At 40.5% G+C, this 20,780-nt stretch overlaps 1 protein-coding gene across 2 annotated transcripts in view; it reads left to right on the forward strand.

Moving 5' to 3' along the window:
- MAPK1 (mitogen-activated protein kinase 1) overlaps nucleotides 1–20,780 on the forward strand; it is a 34,294-nt gene that overhangs the window by 3,685 nt on the left and 9,829 nt on the right. For both annotated transcript variants that reach the window (XM_083590462.1, XM_083590463.1), the window contains exons 2-4: nucleotides 16,844–17,026; nucleotides 18,288–18,477; nucleotides 18,998–19,114. In XM_083590462.1, coding sequence (XP_083446588.1) covers nucleotides 16,844–17,026; nucleotides 18,288–18,477; nucleotides 18,998–19,114 — 490 coding nt within the window. The remainder of the gene's footprint in view (nucleotides 1–16,843; nucleotides 17,027–18,287; nucleotides 18,478–18,997; nucleotides 19,115–20,780) is intronic.

Below are 20,780 nucleotides of genomic sequence, written 5' to 3' on the forward strand. Positions count from 1 at the left end.
ATATAGAGGCGGCCTCCCTAATACAGGCAGGGGAGGGTGAGACAGAGGAGCTGCACCTGGGAGATATGGCTTCAGGGACAAGTAGCTCTGTCTTGGAGAAAATTTTGGAGAAACTGGAGGCTTTGGACAAGAAGGCTGATTTGCATACAGCTAAAATTGAACAGAACACAGAAAGCTTGAATAAGCTGACTGGACAAGTTGCACAGAATGCCCAGTCTATTGGAGAATTAAAGGAGGCTGTAGGTGAAAATCGTAAACTGGCTGAAGATACTAGTCAAAGATTGGAAGAACTTGAGAAAGAAGTAAGACCACTCAGCAAACAAGTTGGAGAACATCAGATTTACTTTTTGATGACAGAACTGCGAAACAGGGAGACCAACTTGAGGATACGGTCAATACCAGAGGTGGAAGAAGATAATTTTATTGAATTTCTAACTAAGGAATTTGCCAAGTTTTGGAAGTTAGAGGAAAAAGACTTTAAAATTGTATCTGCTTTCAGGCTTGGCAGAGTCAGAAGGACAGAGAAGCCCAGAGATTGTTTGATAACACTGAGATCAAAGGAGGAAAGGGACAAGATTTTGGGCCTGCACTACGAAAAGTCACTAGACATTTTGGGCAAGAGAATTGAAATCTACAAGGACATTCCTAAGCAGTTGCTGGACCTTAGATCTAACTACACGGAATTGGCAAGACTGTTGAGAAGCAACGCAATTATCTTCAGGTGGGAGTTTCCACAAGGATTATCCTTTACCTACAGAGGGAGAAAGATCAAAATCAAAACAGTGGAAGATAGAGACAAGTTTTTGGGAGCACACGGAGAAGACCTCCACAAAGGACTTGGATTGCCAGCGCCAGAACTTCCAGGGGAGCCCGCCCCCTCGGATCCTCAAGGACCGGAGAACAAGGTACCACCCCAGAAAGAATAACCAGACCTATCCAGGATGTCTCTGCAGCTTTTGAGCTGGAACATAAATGGCTGTAACAGTCCCGAAAAAAGGTCTAAAATTTTTCATATTTTAAAAAAGGAACAATTGGACATTATATGCTTACAAGAAACACATGTGATTAGGCTCCATAGAAAGGTGTTAATAAATAAAAGGCTTGGTCAAGAATTTATATCATCGGATACAGTTAAAAAGAGAGGTGTAGTGATCTATGCAAAAGAGAGCCTTTCACCAAAATTTCTCTTTAAAGATGAAAGTGGAAGAATCCTCGCAATAGAAGTACAGTATCAAGGAGAAAAAATTTTGATATTAGGAATTTATGCTCCAAATGAAGGAAAATCGGATTTTTATAAGAAGTTGCACGAGACCATGCTGGATTATCTGGATTACAACAACGTCATCATGATGGGGGACATGAACGGGGTCGTATCAACAAATATGGATAAGTCACAGAACCAGAACATTACTAAAGAGGGAAGACTACCTAAGACCTTTTTTGAAATGACTGACAATATGGACTGGGTTGACATCTGGAGAGTTAGAAACCCCCTGGGAAGAGAAGGAACATTCTTTTCTGAAGCTCAACTGACTTGGACACGAATCGACCAAATATGGATAACTAGAAGTCTGGCACCTAAGGTGAGGAAGGTGGAAATCTGCCCCAAAACATGCTCCGACCATAACGCCTTGAGAATGGATATGACATTGATCCCAATCGGCTCCTTTAGATGGAAGATGAATGATGGCCTGTTTAGAGACCAAAGAATTGTAAAGAAGGCCCAAAAAACCTTAAAGGACTATTTTGAGATTAATTTGAACACTACGGTGGAAAAAAGAACTATCTGGGATGCAAGTAAAGCTGTGATGAGAGGGTTCTTGATTCAACAGAATTCCTTAAAGAAAAGACTGCAAAATGAAAAGAAAGATAAAATTCTGGAAAGTATCAAAGAGTTGGAGAAGAAGTTAAGATCTAACCCGAAGTCCCAACCGATTCTGAGAGAAATTAAACTTTATCAGGCGCAATATTCCAAGATGATAAATCAGGAAATAGAATGGAAGATTAAAACAATGAAACAAAAAACTTTTGAATCGGCAAATAAATGTGGGAAACTGCTAGCTTGGCAGTTGAAAAGGAGACAAAGATTAAATACAGTAACAAACTTAGAGGTTGAAGGAAGGAACATTCAGAACCCGGGAGAGATTAGAAAGTGCTTCCAGAGGTATTTTAAAAAGTTATATACTCAAGGGCCACAAGATGAAATAGAGATTACACAATTTTTGGAGAGAAATGGATTAGCAAAGCTGTCAGAAGAAAATAGAACAATTTTAAATGGCAAAATAACACGACAAGAGATTGAACAGGCCATCCTGAGTCTGAAACAGGGCAAATCACCAGGGCCAGATGGACTGACCTCTAACTACTATAAGACATTGAAGGATTATTTGATACAACCTTTGTTGGAGGTCAGTAATGAAATAATGGAGGGGAAGAAGGCGCCTGAATCGTGGAAAGAAGCATTTATCACATTGATTCCAAAGTCAGAAACTGAAAAGACACAACTCAAGAATTACCGTCCCATCTCCCTTTTAAATGTGGATTACAAAATATTTGCAGATGTTTTGGCACGAAGATTTAAGAAAGTTTTAAGTGAGATAATCCATAAAGACCAGGCAGGCTTTCTCCCGGGCAGACATATGTTTACTAACACAAGGAACATCATAGACATATTGGAACTTTTACAAACAAACATAAACACTAAAGCAGTTTTAATTTTTATAGACGCGGAGAAAGCCTTTGACAACATATCTTGGAAATTTATGAAGGGGAATTTAAAAGAAATGGGAGTGGGACGGGGGTTTGAGAACGGGATTGAGGCAATATATTCAGAACAAAAGGCTAAACTGATAGTTAACAATGTGGTTACAGAAGAGTTTAAAATTGAAAAAGGTACACGACAAGGCTGCCCGATTTCCCCATTACTGTTTATTTCGGTTCTGGAAGTGCTCCTGAATATGATTAGGGGGGACCGGTTGGTGGAAGGGATTCAGGTCGGAGCGAAACAATATAAACTTAAAGCTTTTGCAGATGACCTAGTTCTGACATTACAGGAGCCGGAGTCTAGTTTGAAAAGAGTACTACAACTGATTCAAAACTTTGGTCGAGTGGCAGGATTTAAGTTAAATAAGCAAAAAACTAAAGTTTTGGGGAAAAACGTGACAGATATTGAGTTGGAACAGCTGCAGAAAGAGACAGAACTAAATGTGGTTAAAAAAGTTAAATACCTAGGGGTAAACATAACAGCAAAAAATCTGAGTTTATTTAAAGATAATTATGAAAAATGTTGGTCAGAGATTAAGAGAGACTTGGATAGTTGGTCAAGACTAAAACTTTCTTTGTTAGGCCGAATAGCTGCCATCAAGATGAATGTATTGCCAAAAATGTTATTTTTGTTCCAGACACTGCAGATTGTAGACAAGACAGAGTGTTTCCGGAAGTGGCAGAAAGATATTTCTAAATTTGTCTGGCAGGGCAAAAAGCCCAGAATCAAATTTAAAATATTAACAGATGCGAAAGAAAGAGGGGGCTTTGCCCTGCCAGATTTAAAGTTGTATTATGAAGCTGCAGCTTTCTGCTGGTTAAAAGATTGGTTACTTCTTGAAGATACGGATGTCTTGGATTTGGAAGGTTTTAATAATGCGTTTGGATGGCATGCATATTTATGGTATGATAAAGCTAAGATAAATAAGGCCTTCAAGAACCATATTGTCAGAAAATCAGTTTTTAATGTCTGGACAAAATATAAAGACTTACTGGAGAATAAAACTCCGAGGTGGCTGTCACCCCTGGAGGCTAAGGCTCGGAAAAGAGCCAATATGGAGGCCAACTGGCCAAAATATTGGGAGATAATAGAAAAGGATGGTGACAACTGGAAATTGCAGAGTTTAGAAAAGATGAGAGACAAAGTGCGAGACTGGTTACACTATGCTCAGATTAAAGAAGTGTTTAAAAATGACAAAAAGCTAGGATTCCAAGTGGAAAAGTCAAAGTTAGAAACTGAACTGTTAGAACCTAAGACTAAGGTACTTTCAAGAATGTATAACTTGCTGCTGAAATGGAACACACATGACGAAATGGTAAAATCAACAATGATAAAATGGGCGCAGGATATTGGGTATAATATTATGTTTGAAGATTGGGAAAGGTTGTGGACCTCTGGGCTGAACTTCACTGCATGTAATGCGTTGAAGGAAAATGTGATGAAAATGATGTATAGATGGTACATGACCCCTGTTAAACTGGCTAAAATATACCATTCGTCTGATAGCAAATGTTGGAAATGTAAGGAAAATGAAGGAACATTTTTTCACCTCTGGTGGACCTGCCCTAGAGTGAAGGCCTTTTGGGAGAAGATATATAATGAATTAAAAAAGGTGTTTAAATACACCTTTACTAAGAAATCAGAGGCCTTTCTCCTGGGTATTGTCGGCCAGAGTGTGTTAAAAAAGGACAGAACATTCTTTTTGTACGCAACAACAGCAGCAAGAATATTAATTGCCAAGAATTGGAAAACTCAGGAGCTACCCACTGTGGAAGAATGGCAGATGCAACTGATGGACTATATGCAATTAGCCGAGATGACCGGCAGAATTCGAGACCAGGGAGAAGAAAGGATGGAAGAAGACTGGAGGAAATTTAAGATTTATTTACAAAAATATTGTAATTTGGCTGAGTGCTGAATTGGATGCCAGTGCAGACAATTGTCTACCATTAAATTAGATTTAAGGCTGAATTATATGTCAAACCAAATTAAGATTATTAATTAAGATGAGTTAAATGATAATTTGTTTGAAATTAATTTAATGATGATGTAAGTGTATGCGGGAGGTGTGGGGGAGTCCCATGTAACAATTGAGAGATGTTAAATGGACAATGATAAGTGGTGCTTATCTAATATATGCTTTATTTGAAAACTTCAATAAATATATTATAAAAAAAAAAAAAACAAAATATGGATATGAGAAGCTGTGGCAGTAAGGTGCAAGACATTGTTGTCTAAGCTATATTGCTGTTTGATCATTGCTGGCATTTTCTCTTTTCTTGCTCTGCCAAATGTATTGTAGCAAGTGCAGTAGAACTCTGGCTTACCGTAACTTGGTATCTATCAGTAGTGTTTTAAATTTGCGAGAATGATTGAATATATCTTATTTAAATATCCATATGTTGTTACGAAACAACATACAGTGTACAGCGAATAATGATGGATGAGAAGTAGTGGTGCATATGTAGGCAAAGTCTCATTGTGCACAAAAAAATCAGAACCAAGTGGTGATAAAACCACATTTTTTTGCTTAAACTGCTTTTGGAAGAAGTCTACAAAACTGAGATTCAGTTTTTGTGTGATTCATTATTACTAAAATAAGTGCATTGAAAGTATTTAAGTCTCAGGGACTTCACTGCAGCATAAACATACTAGTCTTGCAGTGAATGAGCTTTCTTTTTTTAAGGAAACATGTAATGGAATATAGTTGGTGAAAGTTAATAAATATTTAAACATAATTTGACATTAAATATTATCCACCGGAGTCAGAGTGTATCTCTCACATGTACACACCTTTCCCACTCCATTTAAGACTAGGCAACTGCTGCACTAGAACTTTCTTCAGTTTATTCTATGTAGCCTAGCATCGCCTAATGGCTTCTTTGTAGGCATCACTGACCAGAAACTCTGAAAGAAGTAAATACGCAATAAGTCATCAAAAATGGGACAGGTTTAGGTTCACTAGCTGGCTGGAAATTAACATAGGTGCAGTGATTGCATTTGCAGTGTAGTGCACTTGTGTGTGTTATGAAGGCTTTGGTGGGCGCAGTCCGCTGCTCTACGCAGCTTAACAGGTGGTGACTGGCACTGTTTTGGTCTTCCAGGTACAGTATTGTGGAAACCAGCCAACCCAGAGTCATCATTTCTTCTCATTCAAATGTCTGCCTGTTGTCTCACCCTAAGCCACTTTTCAGACAGTGTAGTATCTGTGAACAAGGAGGAAATAATTTTGCTCACAGTCTATGCTCAGCAGCACTTTGCATCAGGCGCTTTTAAGAAAAGTTTTTTTCCCCTTAGAAAGGAACATTGCGCAGTGTACTCTGCCCTAGGGGAACTTTTTTTTTTTAAAAAAAGCAATATTAATAAAAGTTAGCATGTGAGCAGTTGTTAAGCAATAAATAACACTGATTTAAATCACATTTGAATGCATATTTTTTTTATAAAAATAACTTGTTGGATGTTTATTTTAGTGATAAAAAACCAAATGGGTTATTCCTTTAAAAACTGTATAGGTGAATATAAACTGTGAAAACTGTAGTTTAATCTAGTTAAAAACTAAAGTATAGGCATAAGCCATTCAACTGCAGTCAGTAAGTGACCATAATGTGAATACTTAAGAAAAGCCTTGATCGTGTCTTAGTGTTACAGTAATGAGATTGAAACAAAGTTTATAGAAGTAGAAATGTCAGTATTAAATGTAAAGATGTTATAAACTTATGCACATGCTCTAAAGCAAAGAAATTGTTGGAAGGTTGTGTTAATGTAAACATGTTCAGGACCAGTGTTGGGCTAACTCTGTGACTTTGCTTGAATCACTTAAGATAACTCCACAACAAAAGTGATTTGAAGCCAGGAGTAGTAGTTGTTTATTTAATTTGTATACTGCCGTATACCTGCAGGTCTCAGGGCGGTTCACGGGATAAAATCGTGATATAAAAACACAGAATACATACTCAAAATAAGAACAAGAACAACAACCCAATAACGTCCGTCCGTGTCCCCCCCACGATCACCACATTTTAATAGGGCATTGGATGTCAGTCAGCCAAAGGCCTGGTTAAAGAGGAACGCTTTTGCCTGGTGCCTAAAGGTGTATAATGAAGGTTCCAGGCGAGCCCCCCTAGAGAGAGCATTCCACAAATGGGGAGCCACTACAGAAAAGGCCAGTTCTCGTGTTGCCACCCTACAGACCTATTGTGGAAGAGGCACACGAAAAAGGGCCTCAGAAAATCATCTCAAGTGACAGCAAAGGATCCAGGAGTACTCCCAAATTATGAACCTGCTCCTTCAGAGGAGGTGTAACCCCATCAGGAGCAGGCAACCTCAAAGCCATCCGATCTAAGGAACTACCCACTAACAGTGCCTCAGTCTTATATGGATTGAGTTCCAGTTTGTTGGCTCTCATCCATTCTATTATCAAGGCAAGACACCGGTCCAGCATTTCCACTGCCTCACCTGCAGGTGTAAAGGAAAAGTAGAGCTGATTGTCATCAGCATACTGCTGACAACGTACTCCAAACCTCCGGATAACCCCACCAGCGGTTTCATGTAGATGTAGAACAGCATAGGAGATAGGATAGATCCCTGAGGAACTCCACATTGAAGGCTCCACAGGGCTGAGTTGAAATATTCTAGATGAACTCTCCTTGTGGATTGTGATAATTAGGAATGTTACTTTCTTGCCTCCCTCTAGCTCACGGGTGTCAAACACAAGGTCCGCGGGCCGAATCCGGCCCGCCAGACCTCATCATGTGGCCCATGTAGCCGCCGCCGGCTGCCAGCCTTCACCTTTTATTCTCGCTTTTTTGGGGGGGGGGACACAAGAAAGCCGCCTCTTCGGCGCATGCACGGCAGCCTACATGCCAGAGAACGTCTGCCCTCTAGCGGCGCCGCAGCCCCCAATGAATTTGACACCCCTGCTCTAGCTCATTGCAAGCACCAAAATCTGGTTCCCCTCCCCCAACACAGTCCCTGTTGCTGCTTTCGTCTTTTGAAGTTTCTTCTCCTCCCACTCATCCTGACTTGGCTGATGTGATGGCAGAATTGGCTTCTTTGCAAAATCCTGCCATTTCAGCTCCTGGTTGTTTGCTTTTTTCACTGCTTGTCAACCTTCAAAATTCATCTTTTATATTTCCTTTGCATCTCTGGATTGCTGTGGTATATTGCCATTTTCCCATGCTACCTCCCTTCAGCTTTCATGCCATGCCTCATATGGCTTTCCCCTTTCCCTCCTGACAATATTTCAATTTCGCTGGTGATTCAGCATTCATACAAATAACCTCATTGACCCAGCTTTTTTTTCCACATTCTCTTCTACACTGACTTCTTTTCAACCTCCACTGAGAACTCTTAAGAACTCTCTGACCCTTTTCCTGTGGAAATCTGTCTTGGCATTAGCACTCATTTCCCTCCCTCTTCTGTGTCTTGCTATTTCTATGATTTGTAAATGGCTGTGGTCCTCTTGAAAGTGTTATCTTCTGCCTACACCTTAGACTCTAAGAATCTAAGAAGTTGCCTCATACTGAGTCAGGTCATTGGTCCTTCTAGCTGCATCTGGTCTAAACGTCCACCATCAACTCCTCCCTATCCCATATTATTTGCTTCCTGTTCTGGCTTTTTTAAATATAATTCTTGAAGCATCTCTGAAGAAAATCAAGATTTGACCAACTTTGCCCATTTTCTTCTCTGCTGTCTTTCTAGCAAAGCACCTTCTGCACCTTCTAATGTACACTCACTAAAACCCTAGATGCTTCTTTACCTTTGCTTTGCCAAGGCCTGCACTTCTGCTAACTGCCTTTTGCTCAGGGCCTTGTTGACAAGGATAAATTTTTTATTCCCACACTGTGTCCATTCCCTCCCCCTTCCCATGGTAAGTTGATTTAAAAACCAGTCCTTTTCACGTTGCCAGGAGCTGGAGTCCTTTTGGAACCCCAGCCTGCAACATGGAGTCCACCTGTGCACACTTGGGGGGGGTACAGCCTAGCAGTAAAGTTGTGGAGCCCATGCAGTGGGAGCAGAGTCCAGTGGTAAAAGTGTTGTGCCCATGCACCTAGGGGCACAGTGAGTGAGTGAGGAAGCAGAACCCACAGAAAAAGGCATTGCCAAGGTGTACTACTCTTCCATGTGCATAGAAGTTACCTGCCACTAAGCAGTGTATCTATGCATGACATTAATGACTCTACTTACTTCACAAGCAAAAGCATTAAGTGCATAACACAGTTTGTTGAGTGCAGTTTATATGCTAAGTCACAAGTATAAACTACTGTAATGAACTTCATTACAGGACAGATCACAAACTGCAATCAGCTTACAATAGAACAGCTAAATTTCTGAATAGGATTGGGCATTATGATCATACTACACCACTTGTACTGGTCCTCAATCTGTTTTCAGGCCCAATTCTGACTTCTGGCGCCTTTTACAGCTTGGGACCAGGATGTGTGTAGCACTTTTTTGCAGCAGTAAGAAAAGCTAATTCTATTCTAGGTTGCAGCAACAGAAGTATAATGTCCAGATCAAGGGACGTGACAGTACCACTCTATTCTGCCTTGGTCAAACCACAGCTGAAATACTGTGTCCAGTTCTGGGTGCCACAATTTAAGAAGGATGTTGACAAGCTGGAATGTGTGCAGAGGAGGGCAACCAAGATGATCAAGGGTATGGAAACCAAGCCTTATGAGGAACCAGTTGAGGGAGCTGGGTATGTTTTGTTAGTTTAAAGCAGAGTCCCGTGCACAGCAGAAGGATGAGGAGTACGTGCTGCATACTCTATATTGCTTTATTTATAGCTCAAAGCAAGTATATTACAGAAAGACATCTTGACTCTGCCGGAGCAGAGAAATGCATCCTCTCTCCTCGACAGCTCGGAGAGAATCACCAAAGTGAAACTGCAAAGAACAGTGAAAAACAGGAAACCAGTGTACGTCACATCCAGTCTCCCTTTCCCGTGAGAAACTCCAACAGTACAGACTGTGGAATGTAAACACCTGTCTCGTGACAAGCCCTTTCGCTGCACAGTGAAGGAAAGCAGAAACCAACATCCTCCCCCTTTCTGTGAACATCACTGGGCAGCGTGTTCGTACAATATCAGTACAAACCCAACTTTTGCACATAGGTACAGTGTTGATCCCTGGATACAATCTTGGACAATACATCAGCAGGAATTTCATTACCTGGCATATAGGACACCGTTACGAGTCCCTTCTGAATACATTCCCTAGCATGCTGCAACTTTAATTGCAAGTGCTTTGTGCTTTGCTTACAACCTTCAGACTTCAGCAAAGCTAAACATGCTTTGTTGTCCTGGTAAACCCGGATTGGACATTTGACAGGAATTTTCATATCTTTGCACAATTGTATTAACCATTCACAATCCTTAAGTGAATAAGACAGTGCATTCAGTTCGGCTTCACAAGAACTTAAGCTAACTGTTGTTTGCTTCTTGCATGACCAATCAAACAGACCCTGATTGTACATGTAGCAAACTCCAGACGTACTTTTCTTGTCTGTAGTGTCACTTCCAAAACTTGCATCTGCAAATATCTCAAGACCACCAGACTTTCGATTGTTAAATCTCAGTCTGTAATGCATAGTGCCTTTCAAATACCGCGCTATGCGTTTCAGAGCTTTCCAATCCTTGATACTAGGATTGTTGACTTGTCTGCTTAGCAAATTACAGCTAACAGCAATGTCTGGTCTTGAACATCTGGCAATGAAGTTTAGCTTGCCTAGCACACTTCTGTACAATGTAGTGTCAGAAAATGCTTCTTCAGTGTCATCTATCTGATAACCTGTTGTCATCGGTGTGTCTACAGGGTTAGCATCCATCAGATTTAGTTTGCTTAACACATCAGCAATTTTCCGTGACTGGTGTACTAGAATGTTACCATCTTGATCTCTCTCTATTTCCAGAGATAGGTAGTTGTTTACCTCACCAAGATCTTTCATGTCAAAGTGCTCTTTCAGTTGAGCTAGGGCGTTATTGTACATTGCGACATCTTTCCAAAAGAATAATAAATCATCAACATAAAACAAACAGTACAGTTTCTTTTGCCCCTCCTCTTTGACAAATACACATGGATCAGCTTTCCCTTGCTGAAAACCTAGAGAAAACAATACTTCAGTGAGTTTTGTGTGCCAACACCGTGCACTTTGTTTGAGACCATAAAGGGATTTCTTCAGAGCACAAACAAATCCCTGTTTTACCTGTACGCCATCAGGTGGAAGCATATAAAGTGATTCATCTAGAGATCCGTACAGAAAAGCTGTATTAATATCATGGTGACTAATGTGTAGATTTTCCTCTGCAGCTAGCTTGAGCATAAGCCTTATGCTTTCATACCTCACTGTGGGTGAGTAGGTCTCGTGATAGTCTTCACCTGGTACCTGTGCAAAACCTCTGGCTACCAATCTGGCTTTGTGTCTGACTATCTTGCCATTTTGATCTGTCTTCGCTTTGAAGACCCATTTGCTTCCAAGCAGTTTCATTCCTGGAACTACTGGAACTAGCTCCCATGTTTTGTTCCTTTCTAAGGAATCAAGTTCAGCCTTCATGGCATTTAACCATGGCTCAGCTTCCTTTGAATCCAAACCCTGGATTTCTTGGAAACTAGAAGGTTCAAATACCTTCTTGGAGCTTTTAACAGCTGTTACTGCTATCGTAGCAAATTCATTAGCAAATCTCTTTGGAGGTCTGCCTTTTGTGGCTCTCTGTGACCTACGAATTAGCCTTAAGTCTTCAACACTCTCCTCTTCCTTCTTAGGAGAAAAACGACCTATTGTGAACAATGGTTCCTCCAATTCTTGATCAGAGCTTTCAGAGGGTCGCATAGAGGCTTTCGCACTCTTGAAATCCTCTGAATCACCCGATTCAGTTTCAGATTCAGACTCAGAACCTTCATCAGTGGGTGTGGGTTGTTGTGGCTGCTTTTGACTATCCTCAGTCTCATCACCGTCATCAGGATAACATTGGAAAATTCCCACATTCTCCCCCCACTTTGCATTGTACTCAACACTTCTCGTGAGCTTAATTGCCTTAGAGTCAGTCATCATTATTCTGTAAGACCCTTTCTGATAACCTAGAAAGATACCATGCAATCCACGCTTGTCTAACTTGGAATTTTGTGGTGAATGAACCCACATGTCAGAACCAAAAATTTTCATGTGTTTAATGTATGGCTTCTTGCCAAACATCTTCTCATAGGGGGTACAACCAATCGCTGAAGATAACCTGCGATTGTAACTGTAAACAAAACACGAGAGAGATTCGGCCCAATAACTCTCTGGAAGATTGGCATCATGCAGCAAGGTTTTTAACCCTTGAAGCAATGTCTGATTTGCCCTTTCCGCAAGTCCATTCTGCCATGGCGAGCGAGGACTAGACAAATCGTGTTGAATTCCTTTCTCAGTCAGAAAAGCTTCAAACTGCTGAGAAGTGAATTCTCCCCCGCGATCACTGAAAAGAGTCTTTATCTTCTTACCATGCACATTTTCCAACCAAGCACAGAATTCCTTGAACCTAGGAAAAGCCTCTGATTTCTGCTTGAGATTGTACACAAAAATATATCTGGAAAATGCATCAATGAGAACCATGAAGTACCTATTGCCACCCAAAGAGGGCGCTAGTGGTCCAACCAAATCTGCATGAACAATCTGGTATGGTTCCGTAGCTTGCCTACTAGACACCTTACCTTTCGCAGCCATTTTTACCTTGTTTGCTGCGCATGCTTTGCACTTCATGTGGTACCTGCAGGGTTTAATAGTCATACCTTCAACCAAGGCAGGCATTTTAGATACTGCCTCAAAATGCAAATGACCAAATTTTCTATGAAAATCATGAATACATTCTGCATGCAAACTTTTGTTAGAACCTGCAATGCAACAAGTGTCATCCTGCACAACATCATCATAATACAAAACAAACAAACGATCAACATATTCAGCATGCAATACATAATCATTTTTCTTTGTGATGATGCACTTCCTGTTCTTGAAGGAAACGTCAATGTTCCGCTCATTCAGCTGTCCAACGCTGAGCAGATTATGTTTGGCATCTGGCACGTAAAGCACATTCTGTATCGATAAGTCCAAACTGTGAAGAACAACAGTTCCGTAGCCTTTACTGGGAATTGTGTGGTCATCCGCCTGGTGAATCGCACCTTCCTGCGGTGTAAAAGACACAAACAGTCTCTTATCGTTGCACATGTGGTGGGTCGCCGCTGAATCAACAACGAAGAAAGATCTAGACGTCTTCTGGACCTCTGCAACCTTTGGAGTGAAGCGTGAAACCATAGCCTTGTGCTGCGTTGTCCTTGACACCGGACCTTTGCCTTTGCCTCGGCCTTTTCCGCGCGATGAGCTTTCGCTGCGCTGCTCTGTCTTGGCCCTGGGATATCTGCATTCCTTCTTCATATGGCCTAGACGTCCACACGAGTAGCATTTCACTGCCTTCAAAGCTTTGGCGCCATCTGGTGGTTCCACTGCACTATGGGACGACGTCTGTGAAGACTCCCCCTTGCCCATGCAGCTAGCACCCCGGCGATCTGCTTCATTTAAAATCACGGCAGTAACATAATCCACTGTTAGCTGAGCTGTTGGTTGCACAGCAATCTGGGTTGCAACAGACTCCCAACCTGAACCCAAAGATTGTAGTATCATGAAAGAATACACAGCCTCTGGAAAGTTGAGTCCTCTCTGTTGCAGCTCATGTCTCAGATTTTGCATCTCCATCAGATGTAAACGCACATCTCCACCTTCAGCAAGAGCCATATTATGCAGCTTGTTGAAGTAAAACATAGTGGATCCAGCTTCTGTCCTTAAGTGAGCCTCTCTCAAAGCGTCCCAAATTTCTCTGGCTGAGGTCTTATCACGCAATAGACAGAGCTCTTCCGGGGATACTATCAATGTAAGAGTTCCCCTTGCTTTGGAATCCTTAGCTGCCCATACATCTGTAACTGGAGCTGGGGGGTTGTCTGTAATCACCTCAAACAAACCCTCTTTCCGCAGAATTGCCTCTGCATACAGAACCCAGTCCGCGTAATTCTTCTTATTGAGCTTTGGAATCCCACAAGCATCCTGAAGGGCCATCATGACTCTGGCATTAGCCTTCAGCGTCATATATGCTGCTTTAAATCTTGCTGCGTCACTGCTGCAGCTGCCTTATTCCAAAAGCGCACTTAAAAGTTACTTTCGATTTCCCCAACATAGTAACTTGTGCCTGGGAGCCTTTTGCCTATTCCCAGCAAAACGGCTTTAAAGTTAAAAGTCCAGCCATAAGGCCATTAACTAGAAGCTGGCAGGCTGCCCGGAGCAGTAGCACATACCTCATCAATCATCTTGACACGCAGAGCAGATTCTGATCCGATCTGTCCCTCTGCATTCCGATCCCTTGCCGGCACTCCGATTCGACTTCTGGGCCCATAACCACGTGTTAGTTTAAAGCAGAGTCCCGTGCACAGCAGAAGGATGAGGAGTACGTGCTGCATACTCTATATTGCTTTATTTATAGCTCAAAGCAAGTATATTACAGAAAGACATCTTGACTCTGCCGGAGCAGAGAAATGCATCCTCTCTCCTCGACAGCTCGGAGAGAATCACCAAAGTGAAACTGCAAAGAACAGTGAAAAACAGGAAACCAGTGTACGTCACATCCAGTCTCCCTTTCCCGTGAGAAACTCCAACAGTACAGACTGTGGAATGTAAACACCTGTCTCGTGACAAGCCCTTTCGCTGCACAGTGAAGGAAAGCAGAAACCAACATGTTTAGCATAGAAAAGAGGCATCTGAGAAAATATGATAGCCATCTTCAAATATTGAAATGGTTGTCACATGTAATATGGAGCAAGCTTGTTTTCTCCTGCTCCGGAAATTACAACTAAGCATCAGGAAAAGCTTTCTGATAGTAAGCTGTTCGACAGTGGAACAGTCGGACTCCCTTGGGAGGTTGTGGACTGTCCCTCATTGGAAGTTTTTAAGAAGAGGTTGGATGGCCATCTGTCATGGATGCTTTAGTTGAGTTTTCTGCATTTCAGGGGGTTGGCCTAGATGACACTTGGGATCTCTTCCAATTCTACAATTTTATAAGTCTTTGACTGCCTGTCTCCCTTTATGCCTATCTTATGTTAGGTTTTTTGACAGATAGTCTTCAGTTGATTACCATGCCTTCTCTAGCTTTCCTTGATGAAGGGTTTCTCAGTCTTGGCTCCCCAGTTATGGAATGCTTTTCCCAGTAAAATTTATGGGAATATTATCAACAGATGGGCTTTCCTCTCTCTATATGCACAGTCATACTACAAAGATGATGCATTTCATTTATTCATGATGTAGAATATTTCTTTTCAGTTAGTGGCTTTTCGTTAATCCTTATACAGTACATTGGATATCTCTGTGTATAATATTCACAGAATATTTTGATGTGTTTTAATATGCTATATATCTAGTTTTTTATATTTTGATGACCTTTTGTCATGCATAAAATTTTGCTAGATATACACAATTATAGACCATATTTAGCATTGTCTGAAACACTTCTCACAGTTTGTTTCTCTCCAGAAAACCATGACTGAAAAGCTCTTAACTTCAGGATTATGTGTATAACTTTTATATTATATCATAAATTGTAGCACTTTTTCATTTTAAAACATTGCCTGAATAGGAATTGCACCTTTAATAAATATTTGATTTTTTTTGTAGTCCTTTTTTGTTCACATAGTGGTTCACATAGGGACTTAATATGTTACGTGACAAAAGGCTTTAATTTAATGGAAAATTTAACCCAGGTCCCTGTGTATCTAAGCTTAAAAAAAGCAATGGCCAGGACATTGTTCAGCCTGAGTGACCAGCGCATTGTTCAGTAAAGAGAAATGGCTTTTTTTCTAACCTGTCAAGCATATACCGGATTATAAAATGATTCTTCCTCTCTGTTCTTTGGCTCATCAATTTGGTTAATTTGGTTACTGATATAATGTCCTCCTGTTTGCTGTATTTCAGTGTGTATTAACTCTTATTTCCTTATCTAAAACATCAGTTTTCTGTTTAGTTCTATTCATTTGTTCAGGCAACTGTTACCTTTCAGAAAACCTTATTTCTCCCTTGACACACCAACAGGACAGTATAAAGGTTTGGTAGAACAGGCAATCTGAGATTTAGACTACTTTAATTCCTGCAAGATTGAATTGGCTAAGTTTCTCTCAAAGACATGAGGTGGTGTGCCATCTTTCTAATTAAAGCTGAAATCATGGGCATTTTAATGAGGCAGGAAATCTGGAATGAAGTTTGAAATTATGCTTAAAAGTAGGATCTTGAATGCCAATATTCAAAGGAGACAACTAATCTTGTGAATATTTTGACAAATTTCCTGTCTACTGCTTTTCACATCCTGAAAAAAACTTTGAGAAGAGTTAAAGCAGCAAGTGACTAACTGTTACCTGGATAATTTTGTTGTATTTTGTTCAAAATTATTTAACAGGACTTACAACAACAGAACAATATTATTCATACAATTTTATTTATTTATACAATACAGCAAAACAGCTTACAGCACATATAACAAATCGTAAAACATCAGACATAAAAAATTTCCCAATACAGGGCTGCCTTCAGATGTCTTCTAAAAGTCATATATTTCTTTGACATCTGATGGGCACCACTACCAAGAAGGCCCCCTGTCTTGTTCCTTGTAACATCACTTCTCACAGTAAGGGAACCGCCAGAAGGCCCTTGAAGTTGGACCTCAGTGTCCAAGCTGAATGGTGGGGGTGGAGATGCTCCTTCAGGTATATTGGGCCTAATGCAAGCTACTAATGCAATGCAAGCTTCTATGTTTTAAATAATGTTTTCTGACATAGTGTCTAAAGCTTTATCTAATATGGTTAAAGTTATTATGATGCCACCATTATTACCTTGCCACCACTGGTTCTGAGAAAAATGTTAAAGTGCTGAAACCTCACAGTATTTTGGCAGATAAATTGAATTTTGTTATCTTCATGATTGAAAAAGGCTATGTCAGCATTTCTAGACAACCCGAGTCTTGTTCTGTAGTGCCATTAATTTTTTGTTTAATATTGATGATTCTTCTTCCAGTTCAGCACATGACAATGTGAATAAAGTTCGGGTGGCCATAAAGAAAATCAGTCCTTTTGAACACCAGACTTACTGCCAGAGAACTCTGAGAGAGATCAAAATCTTACTGCGCTTCAAACATGAAAATATTATTGGGATCAATGACATTATCAGAGCTCCAACAACTGAACAGATGAAAGATGTGTATCCTTTAAAGATGTATGCCCTTGTGCTCTCATTGTTTCAGCTTTCTGCTCTGTTTCACTGCTGATTGTTTATCTTGGTGTTATCCTAAATTATATGTTAAAGACTACTTCCTTGATCTTGTCATCCAGTGATTCTTGCTGTTTTAGTAGTTGTACTAAGCCCAAGTCTTTCTGTGTGTAATGCAACAGAACCTTTTATCTGTTGAGGACTTCAATCCCTCGTGGGTAATCTGCTGGAGTGAGGGCTGCATGCTGGCAGAGGGTGGGGTGGGGCCAAGGCTAAAAGTGGACTGAGTTTCAAGTGTAGCATAGCTCGCTCTTTGTATACCCCATCTCTTTTTCCTGTGCCACCCTATCTCTCTGTGCTTCCCTCAACTTCTGTCTATTTTGGCTCCTTCCCCCACCCTTCCAATGACAGAATCCCCCCCCCCACACACACACTTCCATTGTTCCACTTGGTTTGATTGTACAATCGTACCTTGGAAGTCGAATGGAATCCGTTCCAGAAGTCCGTTCGACTTCCAAAACGTTCAGAAACCAAACCAAAGTGCAGCTTCTGATTGGCTGCAGGAAGTCGTGGAAGCCCCATCAGACGTTCAGCTTCCAAAAATAGTTCACAAACTGGAACACTCACTTCTGGGTTTGCGGTGTTCGGGAGCCAAAATGTTCGAGAACTAAGCTGTTCGAAAACCAAGGTACAACTGTATGCACTTTGGGGAGTTTCCCTCTCCTCCCTTCTTATCCTTCTAGGCCCATCTCATGGTTCACAGCAAGCCTTTTCCCCCATGTCCAGTTGTCTTACTGGAGAGGACTGTTTGAAGCAGTCATACGGATTTTTCCAAGAGCCCAACTGATTGGCATGATTCCATATCCTATTACAATTTGCTATTCTCAATTCGTAAGCAATCCTTGTACCATGCAAATGTTGCAATTTAGAATCATAGAACTGTAGATTTGGAAGGGACCATGAGGCTCACCTAGTCCAACTACAGCAATGCAGGGATCTTGCCCAACATGGGGATCAAACTCACAACCCTAAGATTAAGAGTCTTGTGCTCTACCTACTCAGCTATTCTTAAGTAAGACTACTATGACATTAGTTATGGGTGATGTGCTTCTTTATTGATTAACCATCCAGCAATATTGCACATTTTTTTCTTCTGAAAATGTAGAAGTGAAGTTTTAAAGAACTTGGGAGCTGAGCAACTCCAGTATTATGTAGTAAAATGTTGGTTTGTTTGCCTTAATACGATTTACAGATACATTGTGCAAGATCTAATGGAGACAGACCTTTACAAGCTCTTAAAGACTCAACATCTCAGCAATGACCACATCTGTTATTTCCTTTACCAGATCCTGAGAGGATTAAAATATATCCATTCAGCCAATGTGCTGCATCGTGACCTCAAACCTTCCAACTTGCTGCTAAACACCACTTGTGATCTCAAGGTTAGCAAGTATCTTTTTGTCAGTATAAAAGTACCCATGTCAATATAAAACTTACTCATTCGCTGTTTTAAATCAGTGGATTTCTATGCCAAGAAAGATCCCAAAAACTAAGCTGTAACAGAGACTATTAGAAAGGCATGTGTACCATTGTTGTGGTATTTGGCAATGAAGTTTTAGCACATACACAAAAGTTGTTTATGCATGGATTGAAGCTTTGTTCACTTTTTTTGTTCAGATGTTATCTCCATTTCCTTAAAGAATGGAACCTGTAAATGTTCCTTCTTGTTGCCATGGGACAGCTAATCTGCAGATTCTAAAAGACAGAAAGCACATTTACAGTTTTTACTGCAGCTTGAAAATCTTAGAGGGTTTTTGATGATAGAATCAGAGAGAGTTGGATGGGACATCTACTCCAATCCCCTGCAATGCATGAATTTTTGCTTGATTAGGAATATTGATGTGACAAAAAATAAAGAGAAAGCTATGCCTCCTATAACATCTTCGTTTGATTTGATATTAGATCTGTGACTTTGGACTGGCTCGTGTTGCAGATCCAGATCATGATCACACTGGGTTCCTGACAGAATATGTAGCTACGCGTTGGTACAGAGCTCCTGAAATCATGTTGAATTCTAAAGTAAGAGCTATGTATGGAAGAGTGCCTCATGCGGTGCTTGAAATATATAATAACAAATAATAATATATATTGTTATTCTTATTCTTATTGCTACTACTGTTGTTGTTGTTGGGCTGCCTTCAGATGTCTTTTAAAAATCACATAGCTGTTTAGCTGTTCAACATCTGCTGGGAGAGCGTTCCACTACAATGTGGCTCCTGGAAAATCTAATTAAATCCTAAATTTTGTACATGAACAAATTGCACCCCGATATTTAATTCACTGACTGTAGCCATATGAGAGATTGCTGGCTCAGTTGAATGTCTTGATTATGTGTTTAACCAACTGTGCTGCAAACCAGAGCTAGCTTTGACTTCAAGTAGAAATTCTTGATTGCCTATCATTGAAATTTATATTGCTTTCTGAGAGATGAAGCTGCTTGCGTATGGCTTTTTATAGAATTACCGAATTGAGGCCACAGTACCTAGTGCTGCTACTTTTTAGCTTTGGAATGGAACTGTGAGTATGATAGGAAATAAACTAGCAGCCCAGCATTCGTTTGGAATTTTAATCCCTGGAAGAAAGTGAACATATGCAGGCATGCAATTATCACTGGTGAGAGACAGGAGCTGGCTAAACTGGCAGAGCACAGTGGAACACACGGTTGTGGGTTTGCATCCTAGTTTGCAGAAGCAGGCAAGTGGGAATTGAGGCAGTCTGGAGCTTAGTAGTAGTGGGATCCAACTCACATAAACCCAAGAAAGTTCAATGGACCATGTTCTAATGCTTGTCAATTCTTTTAGCATGTGTATATCAAATCTTACGCATTGAGTTATATCCAGAGTTCTAGGGCACTTCAGAAATCCATATTGTCAGGTTTTTAATTATTTCTGTATCATCTCTTTGTGTGCAAAATATGCTGTTTATTTTCATATGAAATCAGAAGTTAGTACCATTTTACACATGAGCAGCTCAGGCTAAGTGTGTGGCTTGCTTAACTCAGCAATCATTGAAGTCAGAGTTTCCTGATACTTTGTTTTATATCAAAAGATCACACTGGCTTTAGGGCTTGGAATAAAAAAAATAAGAGTAATCTTTGTGGGTTTCACATGGTAACAATTGGATAAAGTTTGTATTTTATGTTTCTAAAACTGCATTCCCATGCACACATGTCAGGGTGAGTGCAAGTGAGTCCAGCTGAAAGCAAGGGTTGAATATGCACCTTATGATAAACCATAGTTTAGCATGATGTGAATAAGCAGGAAATGGCTGTAGTGAGCCTCAAACTTACATGCTCCCCTCCCCTTTTTTGTTCCTACATGACGATAAGGAATCTGGTAGCTTTTACTTAGCGACCGTTCATAATGTTCTGAACCAACCAACTGTGGTTATTCTTAACGACAGCTAGTTTAAAACAAGGCAGCTTGACACTATTGCTACTGACGTTGGCTTGTTAAGACTAATTGTGGCTAAGCTTAATAGTAGGTCTCAGTCCCAACAGCATGGCAAGTTGTGCTTAAATAAAAGAAGAAGCTTCTAAACTTCTCATGGCTGAACTGTGGTTTTCTGTGATAAGCAAATATAGACATTGAGACTGACTTATTAGTAATCATCCATAGATTGCATTGTAGGTGTCTTCTGTACTTTTGTGCTTACCCTTCATATTTATAAAACACAGTGCTTGCCT

The sequence above is a fragment of the Podarcis filfolensis genome (genome assembly GCF_964270895.1).
Source record: "Podarcis filfolensis genome assembly, chromosome: 16".
NCBI classification, from domain to species: domain Eukaryota; kingdom Metazoa; phylum Chordata; class Lepidosauria; order Squamata; family Lacertidae; genus Podarcis; species Podarcis filfolensis.